The sequence below is a fragment of the Magnolia sinica genome, chromosome 17 (genome assembly GCF_029962835.1).
Source record: "Magnolia sinica isolate HGM2019 chromosome 17, MsV1, whole genome shotgun sequence".
NCBI lineage: Eukaryota > Viridiplantae > Streptophyta > Magnoliopsida > Magnoliales > Magnoliaceae > Magnolia > Magnolia sinica.
In genome coordinates, this window is record NC_080589.1 from 29,882,282 (window position 1) to 29,901,418 (window position 19,137).

Here is a 19,137-nt window from a genome sequence, read left to right on the forward strand (position 1 = left end):
GGCATATATATAATTTTTGAAGGCCTTTTTGGAGGTCGCAGCAATAATTCAACTGCGATAACAATTCTGGCCCAGGTGTCGTCCTGAAAAATTATTGTCTCAAAAAATCAACAATTACCTCTTTTGGGACCAAGGGATCAACAGTTCCATCCTACTGCTTGGAGGAATATGTTTAAAGGAATATTTGGAGATCGTGTCTCTCTTTGACTTTTCTTTTTATTAATCATTCTTAATCCTCACTTCATCAGAGAAAGAAGGTCTATGAAGATACATGTCTGGAGATCATGCTGTTACAAAATTGTTCGTCTTATTGCGCTTTTACATGGCCGTAATGCCCCCTTTTGATTAGGTAGAATTTTCCTGGATAATCTTGGCAATAAAATTTCAGTGATTGTTTTCTTCAAGGGACGAAAAGGACCATCTGATTTTGGGTCAAATCTGTCCCCAACTCGTGCATAGGTATGATGGGCCGTGTAAACACTAAAATCATGCCTCTTTTCTTGAAGGATAATAGATACTTTTAATGGAAATTGCATTGGTTGTTGCTTTCTTCCTTTCGTCATATTTTTCCATAATGATTTCGCCTTTATCAATCATCTTTTGGAGCATATTTTTAATGGCATGACAACTTTCAGTCTGATGCCTGAGCATACGATGATAGTGATAGTAATCCATTTTTATTGTCTTCCCCATTTCTCCAGGGCATTTTGGCCGAGGTAACTCGATCCTCCCCATAACCAATAATTGATTCATCATGGGAAGTAAGTCTTCCTTTGCAAATGCATCTCTTATGGTCGTTATATTGTCTGGGCCTTTTATTTGTCATCTTGATCATAAAACCGTTCCTATTTTCTCCATCGTTGTTTCTTTGTCTACTTTGAGTCTTCCTTTTTCTCTTCTTTGCTAGCGGCGTTGGTTGATGTTCCATCAAAGTTCTGGCATAGCGGCTTCGTATGAGAAGCGAACACTTTCTTATCAATCTTTTCGAGAGTATGGGCCTTCCTTGCAAGGTCACGAAAAGTTTGTGTATCTGTGCTAATCAGGTCAAAAGCCACCTCTGGTTTCATACAGCCCAAACATAGTTTAACCTGCTCTGATTTTCTTGGAAGTTGTCGACATGATGCCCTAGGGTTTTCCACCGATCGATGAATCTTTCAACTGTTTCATTCTCTTTTTGGCAAATGGAAACCAATTTAGTTAACTTCTTTGTCAAAAGAGAAAAAGTTTGCCATAAAAGCATCTTGCATTTGTTTCCAAGTATGAATAGATTCCGGAGCCAAAGCTGAATACCACCTAAAGGCTTTTCTTGTCAAGGACGACCCGAATAATTGTAAGCAACACTGAGGAACTGTGGAAAAATTCCCCATCATTGTTATGAAGTGCATCAGATGTTCCTTTGGTGATCCGTTTCCATTAAACTTCTGAAAATCTGGACATTTGAAATTAGTGCGAAATGACATCTCCTCTATTTCGCGTGGATACGGTGTTTGATAATGGAACCTTTTCTTCTAATCTCGTTCCTTTTTCTAGGTGAATGGTTTCAGCGACCATTTGTCGAATTTCTTCCAGTATTATAGTTTGAGCAATAGCAGGTGTAGGCCTATGAAATCTAACCATTCGTGGTTGTGACTCTTCTGCTTGTTCATTATTGTTCACGACAGCTGTTATCGGAGTATATACCTTCTCAGATATCTGCTTATCTGGCGAAAGCGGGTTAGTTTGATTAGTGCCTACCGTAAAGACCTCTGCTTCTTTACTCTTCGATTGGTCTGATATTGAAGGGGGAGATGAATGTCGCATCATTGACGATATTGAGGAAAACGAACCGCTGCTCGACTCAAAACTAGCGCATCGTCGTTTTGAGGAACTAGCCGACTCAAATTGCAGCATTCTTGATGCAGAAGCTTGCATTGAATCCATTGCAGGGAGTATCATGGGTGAAAGTTCACTTGTTGCAATAGCTTTCCCTTTATCCTTCTGTACACTCAATAAATCTACGATGGATGTCTTTATCGTCATAGTTGGCAATGCAGGAAAACCTTGTGGGGTGACGGGCATTTCAGTCCTTCCCAAGTAAAATGAACTTTGAGCTCAGGAGAGGTTGCGCCTTTTGGTATTTCACCCGATTAGTCCTCTTATCACACTTGGCGAGACTGTGCTTCTTGCGAAAAGAGATCGAGCCTTCCGTCTTCTGGACGTTACCACTATCCATTCTTCATTATCATGTTGCACTGTTGGTGAAGCGGAGATCATCCCAGACATCACCTGGGGTCGCCTATTTCTAGTTGCAGCTGACTCAGCTTTCCCTGGTACCTTCTTTGACGGCGATCGCACATTGCCGATATAATCCGTAACGAATCCATTGGGTGTGAAATAGACAACTACGTTGATCAGAAGGAAGGCCATCGCGATTGTGTAAGAACGAAGTACTTGAAATCCAAAACAGACTATTAGTTATTCCGATTAAGTCGAATTGTACTTCGTTTTAGAGATGAAGGGGGGGATGTTCCCGTTGAGAGTCGTTATTTTGACGTAATTATGATGTCAATTGATAATAAGTGTTCTCTTAATTATCCTATTGTCAATATTAAACGTAGATATTCCAACCAGAGATTCTGGGTTCGATCCCCAACAGAGTCGCCTTGTTTCGACCAGAAACAAGTATTGGAGAAAGGAATATCCACATTCAATAATCAACAAAGGAAAATCGAAGAGCAAAGACCATCACTCATTTTATTGATTCTGAATTCTTATTACATCATTCGCATTGCCCTTGATTCCAAAACAAAGTACATTTAATCAATGCAATGGAGAAACAGTCTAATAGTGATTTCCGCAGCATCACAGCGTGCATAAAGTTTGTCGCGATGACAGAGGAGTTGTACGGGTTGAAACCCTTGCTTCACCCCGATATTCAAAGAATATCTGCATAGGAGGGCAAGTCGCAGCTGAATTTGCAAAAATCGCATGACATATGGGTTGTCAGGGGCCCTTGTTGCGCAGTCGCGCAATACAGGCCCTGTTGCGTGGAGCACAACAAGCTAGGTTCCTACATACTCGAATATTCCTTTTTCCTTTCTCCCGAACTGCTTCTCGCGGTTAGCGCTCTAACCCCTGACTCTGAGAGCTCCCGAGCGCTTCTCGAACTTCTCTGATGATGTGAATGAGAGGGGAAAGAGGGGTATTTATAGGCCTCCACATGTGTGAGCTGCCGAAACCGCACAACAGAGTGTTGTTACGTGATCGTGCCATGTACTCTTATTGCGTTACCACGCAACAGGTCTTCTGTGCCAAAAACTATTTTTGGCCTCCTGACGCTCATCCTGTAGACCCTTTCTTCATTTGCGTAGCCACACAACTCACCTCTATTGCACGACTGCGCAATAGAGCAATCTCCTGTGAAATTCTGCAATTTTTGTTCTCCAACAGGATGGTTATTCTAGTGGCTCACATCACTGAAGTTGTAGAAGTGCATGTTCGCCTGGAATTATTGTTCCTCTCATTTCCTTCACTTCTCATCTGCTCGCTCGCCTCTCATTACAACCACCGCTACTCATCTCTAGAGTCACACTACTTTTTTATTTTTCATCATTTTCTAGTTTAAGAAATCTTTTGTGCACCTCTCGAAGCTTGAGTCCCTCTTTTCAGAGTACCTTGAGTTTGAGGGGGGATATTAGAGAAGAATTTCTTTCTTTTTTAGGTTTGATTATGTTAGTCCTTGTTTCAAGCTGGGCCTCATTAGGATGTTAAAAGATTGATAATTGACTAAGGTCCATTGGGCCCTAGTCCATGTAATAAGGCCCATAGGGCTCATTTATGTTTTTACTATTATAAATATGAGTAGAGGGCTAGGGCTTCTATACACCCTAAGTATCTCATGTTCTTGCTATCTCTCCCTTTTCTCATTGTTTCTCTCTTCCATCTTTCTTCTTCTTCTTCTCACTGTAGATTCTCATAGGCCCTCAAGATTAGCACCATGTAGCTGTTTAACACATATGAAAGCCACTCGGGCGTTTTTGGGTTTGAGAAGGAAATTGGAATCGAAACTCGTATGTGACCAGATGTAGTCATGTGCGCACATGACCATTCGCTGACATGGATGGAGAACTTTGTATAGATGAGATCTACAACATTCATTGGTTGCGCCACCTTGTACCATGGCCCAAAATCTTGCCAATTCAATTTAAGGTGGGCTACAAGATGGGAATGGTTGAGATGGGAAGTTCGACCATTAAAATAGTTGAACTTGTGTGTGGGGTTTGCCATTATGTGAATGCAATAGAATCCACACGTCAAATGTGCCATACTTGGATGAATGGACACCACAAAGATTAGGATATCAAAAAACTCTTGTGGGCCATTCCACGTGAATTTAGAGTTTTAGGCATGACTTTACCCTATTACCCATGGTGTGGCTACCTAAATCTTGAATTGGATTGATTTTTAGGATCCATGGTGAAAATGTGGTGGCTCACCTGATGGACAAGGTGGATCTGATGCATATTCCAACCCGTGTGGTGCTCTGTTGGTTTTAGGCACACGCTCCGTATGACTATGCGCGTAGTCATGCTAATGCACTTGGAATATGATTCTGCATAAGATTGCGCGACCTGATCATATGTGCACATTGGAAGATGAAAATTTCACGTTATCTTACCGTTTCCTTTAAAGTAGGGGGTAAACAAAGTTGCTTGTTAAAAGCAGGGACCAAGTTGGAACGAAAGTAACAGGATTGGGCTGTTGGTTTAGGAAGTATAAGTGAGGGGTATTTGGTCATTATCCTTTAAAAAATAATAATTTTAACATCTATTCAATGGTGTATTAGATCATTATTTGATAAGAATGCTCTTTGCCAGGTTGACTTGTTGAAAGTCAACCAAAATAAACATCAATCAAACACAAATCAAGCTTGATTTGATAGATTAGGGTCCATTATATTGAAAATGCAACAAAAAGAGGATGAAAAAACAAACAAAAAGTGAGAGTTCTACCAAATTTGTTTACTCCACTTCAATTCATTGAATCTTACTCAAATCTTGTGTTTAAATCTACAAAATAGGCCTCAAGCTTGGGTTTTTAAGCTTCCTCCATGGTTGAAGTCAAGAAACTTGTGAAAACACTAGAGAAAAATTGGAAAACAAAATTGAAATGCGGCCTTTAGGGTTAATTCGGCCAATGTTTTAAGTATCGACAATATCAGCCAATATATCCCACAATACATCTTGTATCCCACCTGTGCGATACGAAACACACAACTAGAGGGATATATCTCACATGTTCAATCTATTGAGCATTTTCGATTTTTGATCCTTTTTTTTTTCCCCCTGTAAATCATATTAAATTAGTGTCAAATTGGATTGGGAGTTTCGATTTCAAGATTTGGAGGAGATGGGCCGACTTGCGGAAAATTGAAAAAAAAATAAAAAATTTCCAATTTCTCACAAATCGATTTCAATCTTTGTGTCCAAACATAAAATTAAACATGTATGTAACCTGATCTAGTGATTCTTCTTTTGTTTTTGAATGTATTGCTTGTGTTTCCACACGTCTTCTTATATTTATAAATTATATGAATAGACTTTGAATATACATGCATCAATTCAATTATACAACTCATAGATTAGGACCCCATACAAAGAAAACCTATTATGTGACTTGTTTTTTGTAATGCTTTGATTTACAAGTGTGTATTGATGTCTTTTTTAACAATCACGGAAGTTTCATTGAGAAATTCGACCGATTGCCCAATGTTTCCAACAACAGCGATACATTCTGTGATGCAACCGATATATCCCATGCGATAACTGATACGTATTTGTATCCCAAGGGTGCGATACATAACGTGATACCGATATTTTGAACATTGAATTCGGCATGTATTGGCTGTATCCACCCTATATCGGCATTGATATGGCTTGTATCATCTGAATAGGTAATGGACTGGTTCACCTCTGTTTCGTGTAATGGAGGTGGCAGATACGGCCATATCGTAACCAATTTTCAAAACCATGGTTTTGAAGTTATTACCTTGTCTTATCCCATATCTAGGGCAACTCCTCATGGCTGTGGGTAGTATTGTGCTATTTGGGTTGTTATTTTCTACCATTTGCATGGTTTTAAATGGCATTTGATATCGAGTCAATTCAGTGATACGGTTTGTATCAGCTGATAGGTAATGGACCGGTTTACCCCTATATCGTGTAATGGAGGTGGCGGATATGACCGTATCATAATCAGTTTTCAAAACCAAGGTTATGAAGTAATTCCCTTCTTGTCCCATATCTGGGGCAACCCCTCATGGTTGTGGTCCGTGGGTAGTATTGTGCTATTTGGGTTGTTATTTTCTACCATTTGCATGGTTTTAAATAGCATTGTGTCAATGGAGAATGACTGAATTATCAAGTGAGTCATACTTCAAAACATACTACTCAGAAATCAGTACTAAGACGCATGACCATTAATGGTTCTCATGTTGGTTCTTTGCCCATGGGCCGTTCCAATAAAATTCTTTTACTGATAAAAATTGATTCTCATGTTGGGTAGCAACACGTGGGTAGATAATTTCCGTAGCTACCTCCCTTGAGTTATAAAAGGGAGAAACTTCTCTCTGGCAAGAGAAAGAAGAGAAATGGGAAGTTATTATCTACCATTTTCATTCTTTACGTTTTTTTTGGAAGGAAAAAAAGACTTATTTCTTCCAAAAGGGTATGCAGCCCTAAGAATACAAAGGGGCCCACACCCTGGGCTAAGGAGGAAAGAAAAGAAGAAAAAGAAGAAAGAAGCCCATAACTTGGGCCAGGGAAGAGAGAAGGCATCCACAGCCCGAGCTAGGGAGAAGAAAAGAGAATGAAGGAAGCAAAGCTAGCCCACTAGATATATAGGGGGCTAGGAATGCATGGCAGGAGGGATCAATGATGCCAACTTAGAAGAGGCAATAATCCGAGGGAGACTATTGGTGGGGGGCGAGACTAGAAATGAGAGCTCTCGTGCCTACTAATAACTTCCACCATTCCTCTGAAGGAGGGGAGCCACAATTGCAATGTGTGGGCATAGAGCCACATACTACAAGCAGAGTCCAAGGGATCTTTGATAGCTGCACGACAGTCCTCAATGTGCACTTCAATTAGGAGACCTGAAACCATAGCAAAAGATAGCTTGAGAAAACCATATAATAAAATAGGAAGGCTCTTATTCCCAAGCCCCTGACTATCAACCTCAGAGATGACTCCCAGACGATTCCAGAGGCAGGGGTGAACCAGAGAGAGCTTTACCATTTTCATTCCTTACCAAATAGCAAAAGGAAGGAGAGGGAGGGAGATGCTCTATCCCATACACAATCAAGAAATTGGAGATCTCCATAGGAATTTAAGAACAAAGTTTACAAATCATGCATATCCATGCTGTTCCTCAGGTGATCCCACTTTGTAGTGTGCCTGCCACCTTGTCATCTATGATTACCCTGATGCCGACACAGACACAGACATTGGAAATGCTACTGCTACTTGACAGTTTCCAGTTTTGTGTGTGCTTCCGATACAGGGAAACACCATTCTTATTCATACTATTTTAAAGATGAGGTCATCAAAAGAATCTTTAAGAGCTAAAGAAGGTCCAAATATACAATGAAACTTAATATTCATTTTCTTTTTATTTCTTCTTGTATTTTTTAAGGAATTATTAGCTCATATTATTCATATACCTTTACAACTCAAATGTACTGTATAAGTTGCAGATGATATACTGCAACCTGCAGAGTATATGACTAAATGTTACAAAAACAACAGGAGACTGATACTCCAAGCCTTAGTTGCAGGGTCCCTCTAACTAGGTACCACTCCCACTTCCAATCGCGCTTCGGATCTTACTCCAGCTTTCCTACTGATTATACTTGTTTACATTCTGAACCAGATGCTTCCCCACTCTCGCACCCAAATTCATTGCTGCTTCACTTCACACTTCGTGCAACTACACTCCAAACCTATACAGGTACCTGAGTATCATAGACGTGTCAGGTGAGTAGGATTGAAATCATACTGTTATGTGCAGCTCTGGCAAAATTTGTTTCTGCTGCATTTCATGCTTTGTGCAACTAAACTCCAAGCCTATATAGGTAGCAGAGTATCATAGATGTGTCGGGTTAGTAGGAAATCATACTGTTATGTGCAGCTTTGGTACTTCCTCGTTTTTGGTCATCATCATAAATTCTTAATTGCACCCAATGGATCTTAATGCATGCACCTGTTTCTTCTTACACTTTACATTCATCCTTTTTGTTATTTTCTTTTATTGTTGTCTGATGTATTGGTATGTTTTTTTTAAAAAAATTTAATTTTATTTAATTTTTATTTATTTATTTAATGCACAGGGCTAGCAAGAAATCAAAAGTGACAAGGTCTACTAAAAGCAATGCAGATCTTTGTAATGACCTCCGGGAATTCATATCTGTGGCTGGCCTTCCAGAAACTAGTGTGCCGTCAATGAAGGTGCTTTCTGAATATGGAAGGTTGGTTGGATCTCATATCATGTTTCTCTTTCTATTAATAAACTGTTGTTATTCATCAAAAGATGAGATTAGTTGGATCTCATCTTCACTTCTGAGAGTCCCTGAGTGTATTATTTTTTCAATTTTATCAAAGGGGGTAAAAATGGTCCTGGTCTGGGATTCTTGCATCTGGTTAGTGCCTACACCTTCATAATTGTTCAAAAGACTTGATTTGTCATAGGAGTTGATGGATAGTTCCATCAACATATTCCTAAAAATAATTGCCTACATTACTTACGAGCCTGGGTGTCAGACTTTCTTAACCCTCTTATAGTGTGTGGGGGACTGCTGGGAAATAACCAATTTGCAACATGGAGAAATGTTAGTAGAAGAATATTGTGTCGATGAGGCAGAAATGGGAAGAGTTAGATCATTGTTAGCCCCTTGCTAGCACTCCTAAAGAGATGAAGAAACAGCTTGAGCAACGTAGTGTATTTGAACTCCTGTCAAACTTCACTTGGACTTTGAGCTATTGGGGGTGCAAATTTTTGGCAGAAAATCTGTCTTCTCCTGAATCTGTGTATATAATTATGTTTAAGGGGAGACAAGTAGGAGAGTAACAACAGTTGGTCAGATCTTGTAGCTAATTTTAAATGGAGGACTACTATGATGGAAGACATGTCTGGATTGGAGAAGAAGGGAACTTGGGATCTAGTTGAGTTGCCTAAAGGAACACAACTGGCTGCAAATGGGTATTTACCCTACAGCATAACTTGATGGTTCTATAAAATGGTACAAGTCATACATCTTGTAGCAAATGGCTTCACTCAACATATGGTGTGGCCTTTTTCATTAAACATTTTCTCTTGTTGCAAAACTAAATTCTATGAGTTTTTTATCCATTGCAGCTAATTGAACCTGCCGTCTTTATCAACTTGAAGTGCAAAATGCATTCCTTCAATATGGACATATCTCGGTTTGGATTTCAGAGTCCATTAGATCATTTTTTGTTTGTTAAGGATGCGTGGTATTTCCACCGTGGTGATTGTATATGTGATATTGTGATGGTATCTTTCGTATGATGGACAATTGTGAGGAAAGTCATTATGTCAATACATACTCACTGAAAAGGTTTGACATCAAAGATCTCAGACTTTCAAGGTTGTGGAGAGAGAGAGAGAGAGAGAGAGAGAGAGAGAGAGAGAGAGAGAGAGGAATGGGGGTGGATCAAACCTCTGCTTTGATACGGTGTTGGTTTTCATAATAAGAGAATAAAAAAGGAGAAAAAGTGAAGGGAGAAGTTTTGGACAAGAAAAGGGTTGTGGAGAGTTAAATCTCTCCCACCCATAGTATCCTTGTATATGAAAACCCTAATACAAAATGTATGGTGCCCAAGAGGAGCAACAAAGATAAAAACACACACTAAAAATGTCTTGTATATGGAGGTACATACTCACACACTCCTCTCTCTACATTGTTGGTGGTAATTTGGTTTCATGGAAGAGCAAGAGCAAGAAACAAACTTTGGTTGCTCGATTGTCTGCAGAAGCAAAGTGTCGCTCTATGGTAAATGTGGCGTGTTGGTTTTCATATATCTTATTTTTTTTCTAATGTTTTTCTTAATTTTTTGGCTTAAAAAAAAAAATTTGACCAATACCGGCCTATATTGTCTGATACGGACTGATATTGATGTACGATGCCCGTATCGTATCGTATCGTTTTTTGGCTGGGCTGATATGCCCCACAATATCGATATTCAGAACCATGTGTCTATGATAATCAATCAACGATCTACATTGCTTCCAATCCAGTGTTTCTTGAATGGACAAAGCACATTGAAGTTGATTGTCAATTCATCATGAGAAGATTTCATCCGGCACATATGCACATCGCATGTGAATTGTCCAATATTCCCTCAACCATTCATCTGTCTACTCTTTAGGTAGTTATGGGCAAGTTGGGAAAGTTTGACATCTTTGCTCCACATTGAGGGGGAGTGTAGTGGGAGAGGAGTGTATATTTACTTTGTTTAGTCATGCATATACAAATATTTTTAAGTGGGGGTGTTTTATCTTTGACACTCCTTTTGTGCATCATACCGTTTGTATTTAGGTTTTCTATATGGATATTATGGGTATGAGAGAGATTCTATTATGCACAAACCCTTTTCTTCTTGAAAACTTCTTCCTTCACTCGTTCTTCTTCTTTCTCATTGTCTTATTGGTTATTATGAATGCTAACAAAGGTATTTCTTAGAATTGAAGTTGCTTACAACTTAAGGAAGGAATATTCATGTCTCAAAGAAAGTTCATTATTAATTTGCTTATTGATTCAGGTATGCTGTTGTCAAACCTGTAGAATCAACTATAGAAGGTAATCAATGTTGTCAAAATCGTTATTGTATCGCAAATCGTTTAATGGGTTGAATTGTATCAAATTGCAAATGGTAAGATTTTTATTTTTATTTTTGTTTAAATTTAAAAATATACATATAAACAAATGAAAAAAATATAAGTAAATCAGAAAAGATTAAAAACTCATTAATCATCCATTTCCTATCAACTTGTACCAAAAAGGAGTAATATATATCATGATATTATCAATTCAGAAAATGTATGTGGCATGCATATCATGATATTGAAGGATTCTTGTCTTTTTCCTTTGTTTTCCTTTGTTTTCCTTTGTTGTCTTTTGAAAACAATTACCTTAAAAAACATAGAAGAGTTCTTCAATAATTCTATTCTTTTGTACCTTTCTTAAGTGTAGAATCATGTTAGAAAAAATGGCATTCGATTCCATTGTGAATAGTATCTTGATTTCTTTGTTTTGGGTTTTTGAATAGTGTAATGACCTGGATTTCTCAATACTCAAGTATTAAATGTACTCGGGTAACATTAGAAACCTATCCAATTCAGTAGGTGAACATATGCACACGTCTGAATTATGACTCAAAGACGTCGGGAATTGGTATATGAAACTCTGATTCTAGGGTCCTGACGCCAACAGAACTGCATAGAATCCTTGGATACACAAATCTTACCATACAAATTCGATTTGACACCCTTGGAAAGCCACTGATTTTGCCGGTCACCCTGATCTTATGCTAAACCCTGTGATTTCTAAATCGTAGGCCACAATCTAAGGAAACTATCACTAATCGAACCAAGTAACTGAATCGAAATTGAAATCGAAATCCACCAAAGAACCTATTTAATCAATGGCTTAAATCTTGATCTCTCTACGTTTAGAAGCCAAATTGACTAAGTTACCCTTGTAGTATAAGAACCGTACGATCGTAATTAAACACACTTAGACCGTGAATAAATGCACCTCGTAATCCAAATCCTATGCCTAACAATGTACATTGCAAACCTATTACCTAGATCTATGAAATCTTATTCCCTAAATCGTCTTAAATGTGACGAAATGTCCAAATGAGTTCTAGACCGTTCGTTGGTGGGCCAACGATCACGAAACTATAGGAATATGTTAGTCTTAGTGAGCTTGACCTTCTACATGGATCAAATGTCCGAAACCGTACCCCGAATCACATAACTTAGATCAGAACCCAGGAATGTGAATTGCGTGACTATATATGAAACCCATTTGGGATAGGGTTAGAAATAAAAAATTTGGGAGTTTTTCTTAGGGGTTTTGGGGGGTTTCAGCTGGAATTCATTGATTTTCTGCCGTTTCTTCCATTCTATTGACACCAAGTAGTAATCGAAGATGAGTCTATGCCATACACTCAATTTAGAAAACCAAAATTGTGTTTTCTTGGTTTTAATTGAATTTCGTTTGAAATTTATGTAGGGTTTTAGGCTTTTTCTTGAATCTTAGATCCTAGACGTTAGTACGTAGAATTGTATTCTAAGGTGAGGACTATTCTTCTAATCGTGATTGAAATTATGTATTCGTTAGAATTATGATATGATGGTTGTGATTCTTATGCTACGCGTGTTGTATTGATAAGTGATAGCATGTTTCTTGGGTTGTATGAATTTGGTATTCATCCGGGCTTGATGAAATAAGAAATTATTCTTTTGGCAAGCTAAGTGTTTGGTTAAATGCTTAAGTGAGGAATTTGATGGAATATGATCAATTCATGCCTATGAACGTGATTAGGATATTATGGACTTGTTTTGTTTGAGATTAGTCTTTGGAAAATCACTAGAATTGTGGATCCCCTAGTTGCCACAGATTGGTTCGATTGATGGAAGTGGAACACGGTTGACTGACTCTAGCTTGGGCTACTCGTGGGCTGTTTTGCACCCAAGTCGGTCTAGTCTATGTTCCCTTAGCCTACCAAATTAGTCTAATCCAAGGATAATAATTATTTTGTGAACGTTGACACATCCGATTGAATCCAGTATACCACAATTACTATTGATATATAGTCACCATTCATAGCCGCTTGTAACCGTGATTCAATGAGCTACTCGTTATAGCTCATGGGCCATGCACGGTGGTATGGGACACTGTGCTTGTGTTGTCTTTGACCTTTGGAGGTGAGCGAGCCTAACATTGAGTCTTGAGCACTGATGGAGGTGAAGAGCCTACCATCATTGAGTGAGTGATGGCCAAAATACAGTGTTTATTTGGAAATTAGGTGTTCGCGGTAGTGACCATCTTGGTTGACAAGTAAATCCTTATATTTTCTAATCCATGAGTTGTGCCGTCTTGAGGTGTTCTCGTAAATCCTCGACAATTCCGTTTTCATGTTAGATAATGTTGAATATTGGGCGACAATCCTGGATGGATTAAGGATCCTGGTGACGAGCCATGTGGTTCTTGTGTATTTGACTCGTTTTACAATTGTGGTAATCTGGCTTTGCTAATACTACTGTTTGAATATGGATTAATAAAGGTTTGGTAATCATGCATTCATGTGCATGAGTTTAGAGTGCTTGGTTGTTCGATGAGAATCCACTGGTTAACTCGACCTCAAGCATAGAGTGGAAGGCGAGAGAGCCCTGCATGTAAGATGAGCGGACCATGCATCCATGCATTTACACACATGCATTAAACAAGTAGATTAGGAAAGTGTTTGCGATGTTATGCTTCATTACCTGAACTTGATCGTGTTGATATTATGTGTAACTTTGGGAAACATTGAGTTGAATACTCACTCCCACCTGGGGCAGTGTTTTAAAACACTAACCAGATCTCATGTATGTAGGTGTTACCAAGGCCACTGTGATCGATGACTAAGAATAACTTGGTAGGCCTCTACTTCAGAGTTATCATCGGAATCATATACAGAAATATCAGGCTGTGGAATTAATTTTAGACAATAATTTTGAGATCCCTATTAATTGAAGTTGTTGGTTGTATATTAGTGATGGTTTGGACACTAGTGTGATTGTATTTTATCATTTAAAATTTAGCTATTTTGCACTGTTTTATTTAAATTTCAACAAGTGAGTTGATGCCAATCAATTTAATCATTAAATTGCATTTCTGCGTGCATTAGTGACACTTTGGAATTTGGGGATCGTGGATGTACTCGACGCCTGGATTTTGGGGTGTTACAAATATCAAAATCCCCAAATCTCCTCTTGCCTCTCTCTCTCTCTCTCTCTCTCTCTCTCTCTCTCTCTCTCTCTCAAAAGGAAAAAAAGAGGATGTATTTAACAAGGGAGGCCTTTTTCATGTTTTATGAGCAAAAGGTTAGAAAGAAGAAGAAAATTTGATTTTTTAAGTAATTTTTGGGCCCATTTATGTAATCTATGATTATCGTACAACTCATGCGATTATTGTACGATTCGATACAATTCGTACAATTATCATATGATTATTTGGGATTTAAGATTTGGGTGTACGATTCAAATCGTACGAATTGTACACCCATACGATATGATATGAATCATACGATTCATACGATTCACATGAATCGTACGACTTCGATAACACTAAAGGTAATCGCCATCTACATGAGGATGTCAAAAGTATAGGTGATATTGATACTTATTAATGGCTGTTAAGCAGATTAATTTATTCCATCATTTGGCTAGATATCTCTTATGCAGCTAGTGTGGTCAGTCAGTTCATGCATGCCCTGTGTGATGCTCACTTGGAGGGAACACATTCTTTGAGACCTAAAGATGGCACCGGGAAAAGGCTTGCTATTATCCATCATGATCATCATTAGTTATAATGATACATATTGGGCAAGATCATTTGATGATTAAAGGTCTACTAATATTAGTTTCTGTACTTTGTCGGGGGAATCTAGTGTCTTAGAGAAGTAAAAACTAAATGTCGTTGCTTGTTCCTCTGCAATAGCTAAATACTGGGCAATGGTGAATGCTGCTTGCGAGGTTATGTGGCTAAGGCCCCTTCCTCTTGAGATGTGTTTTGAAGTTGATACTCCCATTGCTCTTCACTATGGCAATCAAGCTGCAATTCAAATTGCTGATAATCCAGTCTTTCATGAGAGGAAGAAACATATTGAAGTAGAGTTTCACTTTGTTAGAGTGATGATGTCAAAATTGTTAACAAGGCCTTTTGCTTGTTCTGATAATCATTAGGTTGACATCTTCATAAAGGCTTTAAGTTGTCATCGAATCAGAGATGTTGTGGGCAAGCTACATATGTGTGATATCTATTCTCTAGCGAGTGTTCCATGTATCGATAATATTGGCTGATGCTATCAGTATCATGGGCCAGCGATACAAGATATAGAGGGAATTACAAAATCATATTGATCAAAATATTGAAAAAAATAAATAAAAATAGTGATAGATATTGTGATATTGCAAAATATCAGCCGGTGCGCTTTATAAAATTTCCAATGTATCGATGGCACTATTGATACATATCATGGACGGATTCATGGAAGGATTTAGGCAACTCCATTTGAGTTGTTTTGGGAGAAATCAGGATTTAGGTGGAGAAATTGTGATCCAAGAGTGGAAACAGGTTAGAACCATTCAGCGAGAAGCTTCCTATTTTGCTTGTTTATATCCTTTTTTTTCCCCCCTAGATTGGTTAGAAGAAAATTAGAAATCCACATCTATGCATGTTTTGCATGCATTTACATGGATTTGAGGCTTGTATTTTTGAATTGAACAGTTGAAATGGAAAAATAGGTAAAATATGAAAACCTTCTGCCTTGTAAATCTGTGGGTAAGAGGCAAAGGTATGTCTTTTATTATCTTTAGTTTTTGGTTGTATTTTTGTGTTTTATTATGTGTATTGTTTGATATTTGAATGATATGAAGTCATTTTTAAATAACTACATCACTTCTATTAGAGAATGCATAGTTTAGGCCCCAGTAACGTAGAAACTTATTATGCCTACTTGTTTTTTGTAATGTTTATGGTTCTAAATGTGTAACAGTGTCTCTTTTAAGATATCCTGAAGTATCATTGAAGATTCCATCATTTTCCAAAATGTTTCCCCAATGTTTCCCTCAGATTGCGATACATTCCCAGATAGATATGATATATCCTATGCGATACGGATATGCTTTCGTATCCTAAGGGTGTGATATGGGATGAGGTACCTATACATAAACGTTGGCTCCAGCATGAGGGTGAGTTTTAGAAATGTGGGAATGTGAAAACGTGCATTGGTACTCCTGTAGTAGTACTATACAGTTTAGCACTCTACATTGCACCATATGCTATGGTTATCTTTCGATCCCCTTATATTCCTTGAGTTCTTCCTTCTTTCCTCTCAGTCCATCCTTCTTCCCCTAAAACTACAGAAACATATGTAGCATAATTTTTCTGTTAATTTTTTTAGTAGGTTTTATTTTTAATATTAATATACAGACATGCCTAAGCCATATGTGATACAGATCCCATACCAATATCCATGTCATGTCTTTTGATCTTCTTATCAATGCTGTATGTTTATTTTGATTAGTTTGGGCTTTGGCCCTTTGGATACTCGTTGAGTAATTTCCAGTTCTTATTGTTCTCACGTTAAATATGTTGAAAATTTAAAAGGTTCTCAATATTTAGCTCTTCTTGATTCTCTTCTATTGATAGCTAAGGATGAAATGTATTTAAAAATTAAACAGAAGCACACATTGATTTAGATTCCGCACTTTTCTTTTCTTTGACAGTGATATTGAGATGTTTGATTCATGCCTTCTTTTGGCAATTGATACAGGAAAGACCTTGCAAACATTGTGCGACGGAGAGGATACAAAGTAATTGCAGAACTTCTCATGAACACAACAAAAGTAGATGCCAATATTGAGAGGAATTTTTCAGAGAATCATGATGCTGGCAATGCCAATGGAAGCAATTCAATAGGTGTCCATTATGTGTTGTTATACATATTGGCTTCTCATTTTACTACCATTTTTAGAGTTCTCTTGATAGCCTCATACATTTGTAGATGGCCAGGAAAAAAGAATGGATGAATTGCATGTAGATGTGTCATTACCAAGTAAAGCTTCTATTGTGGAAGATCATCTTTCTAGTACAAATGGTGTTGCGCCTATGATCTTTGGTACCCAAATGTGTGAATCGATAGGCTATTCGGTCAAGTCATCATTACATGAAAAAGCATCAAAGTTTATTCAGAGTGGGGAGTTGGAAACAATTGAAGGTAGTAAATTATAAATAGTTTTCATTTCTTATTTGGCTCCCTTGTAAGAACTGTGTACCCTTTTCCTTTGTCACAAGCCTGTTAATTTCTTTTAATGTGGAACATTTTTTTGAATGCCAACACAAATTTTAGCACCTAACAAAGAAAAAAAAAATGAAAAGGGATAATGGGGAATCAACCCTCTTCCCCATCAAGAGGGGAGGGGAGAGCCTTTCTGATGTTGGAAATCTTTTTGGTAATGTTGTGTATGCTTGGTCTATGACATAAATGTTCTACGCATTTTTAGTTAGAGAGGTTTTATGTCTACACATTTTTAGTTAGAGAGGTCTATCACCTACTGAACTATGAATCTGACCTCTAACTTTAAATGGTGACAGAGTGGGATTATGTGTCTTTCCTTTTCCTTCTCTATTCGTAGCTTCTCTCCTCTTTCTTCTTTCTTCTCCTCTTCCTTTCTTTGTTCCATTGTCCACCATACAATCAGATCTCCTATGGAAAGACTCCCCACTATGTGCTACAGTGCGGCTACAGTACTGTGCTACACTGATGCTACAGTACCGTTCTTTATCTTTAGTCCTCGTATAGGAATGGCAGGCAGCCTTAGTTGCCCAACAATAATGTAGATGGGATTCGGCTCCACCTTGAGACTTCGAGTCCCCTACCCACTACTGATATAAAGACATCTTCTGGTAATTGTTTCAGATTTATGTTAGTTGGACTTGGAATCCTTTATCATTGATTGCTGAGTAGTGTATACGATTACATCATAGCTGAAAGTAGCCAAGGGGAGATCATAAAAGCTCATTAACAATGGGGCATAATCAGAGTGATCCTCCTAGGTTGCTGATAACTATGGTCAAATTTGATGGTAAAAACTGTCTGGATTGGTCTCAATCCGCCAAAATGTATATCAGAGAGAAGAAAAAGCTTGCTTACATAACATGAAATATGGAGCTGCCATTTAACAATCCATTAAATGACTGGTGGGAAAGTGACAACATGATGGTGAGGGTTTCGCTCCTACAATCCATGCAGCCGAGTGTTAGTTGAGGTCTTATGTTTAAGAAGACTGCGAAAGGGATGAATTGGACACAGTCATGTTGTTGTATACCCAATGGGAAAATGTTTCTTGCTTCTATCAACTACTTCGTGAAATAATGTCAACAAAGGGATGTGAGCATAGAATTGGGAAGAGCTAGATCATTCTCAAACTCTGGTGCTTATGGTCGAGGATACGGGAAATCGAACAATGTATGATTTTGAATTCCTAGCCGGTCTTCATCCCGATGTTAGGTTATATAGTGTTCAGATTCTTGGGAAGGACAACCTTTTCTATTGAATCTTTTTACAATTATGATGAGGACATCCGACCATTTATGGCTAGACGATCATCACATGGGGCTCACGGGGCCCAAGTCGCATTCCTAGCCATCGTTGAAGACCCTACACTGGGTAGATGTGCGTGGGTTGCTTGTTTGAAGTGTTGGGACCGTTGGATTGCATAGGCGCATTGATCGGCCTGTTGGATTGTGCACAATGGACCTTTGGACAACTCTTGATCGCGGCCCATCTTGATCATGGACCACCACATTGGCCACAAATAGTTTAGGATAGTTTAGATTTTATTTATTTATTTATTTATTTATTTATTTTATATTATTTTTGAGTAGTTTTTGTCATTTATTTTATTAATTTTGGACTATTTTATGTTTTACTTGAGACATTTTTTATGAGAATTCTTTCTTGAAAGAGGTTTTTTTGTAGAAGTCACTTTTCGAGAGTATAAAAGGTTTGGACCCCCTTTAGGGTTTGATGATTATGAACCATGAATGAAAAGAATTTCCTCTCCTTTGCTATATGATTTAGCAGTTTATCCTGCGATGGGATTGATGGTGTGAAGATATTTGGCGAGTGATTCCCCTAGTTATCCTCTTGTTTTATTCCTCTCTCTGAAGGTACTTCTCTTATGATCTCTCTTTCTTCGTCTTCTTCTCTTTCTTCTTTCTTTCTTATGATTCTAAACCAATCTAGACCTAACCTACACCCAACTGAACCCAAGCTCTAGCCGTGAATAGTATTGCTGGAACAA

General features: G+C 38.1%; 1 protein-coding gene across 7 annotated transcripts in view; it reads left to right on the forward strand.

Annotated features, from left to right (window-relative positions):
- LOC131230689 (protein PTST homolog 3, chloroplastic) overlaps positions 1 to 19,137 on the forward strand; it is a 154,946-nt gene that overhangs the window by 18,552 nt on the left and 117,257 nt on the right. For 6 of the 7 annotated variants that reach the window (XM_058226607.1, XM_058226610.1, XM_058226608.1 and 3 more), the window contains exons 2-4: positions 8,366 to 8,503; positions 16,605 to 16,750; positions 16,836 to 17,048. In XM_058226607.1, coding sequence (XP_058082590.1) covers positions 8,366 to 8,503; positions 16,605 to 16,750; positions 16,836 to 17,048 — 497 coding nt within the window. The remainder of the gene's footprint in view (positions 1 to 8,365; positions 8,504 to 16,604; positions 16,751 to 16,835; positions 17,049 to 19,137) is intronic. The other variant, XM_058226612.1, reaches the window with a different exon arrangement.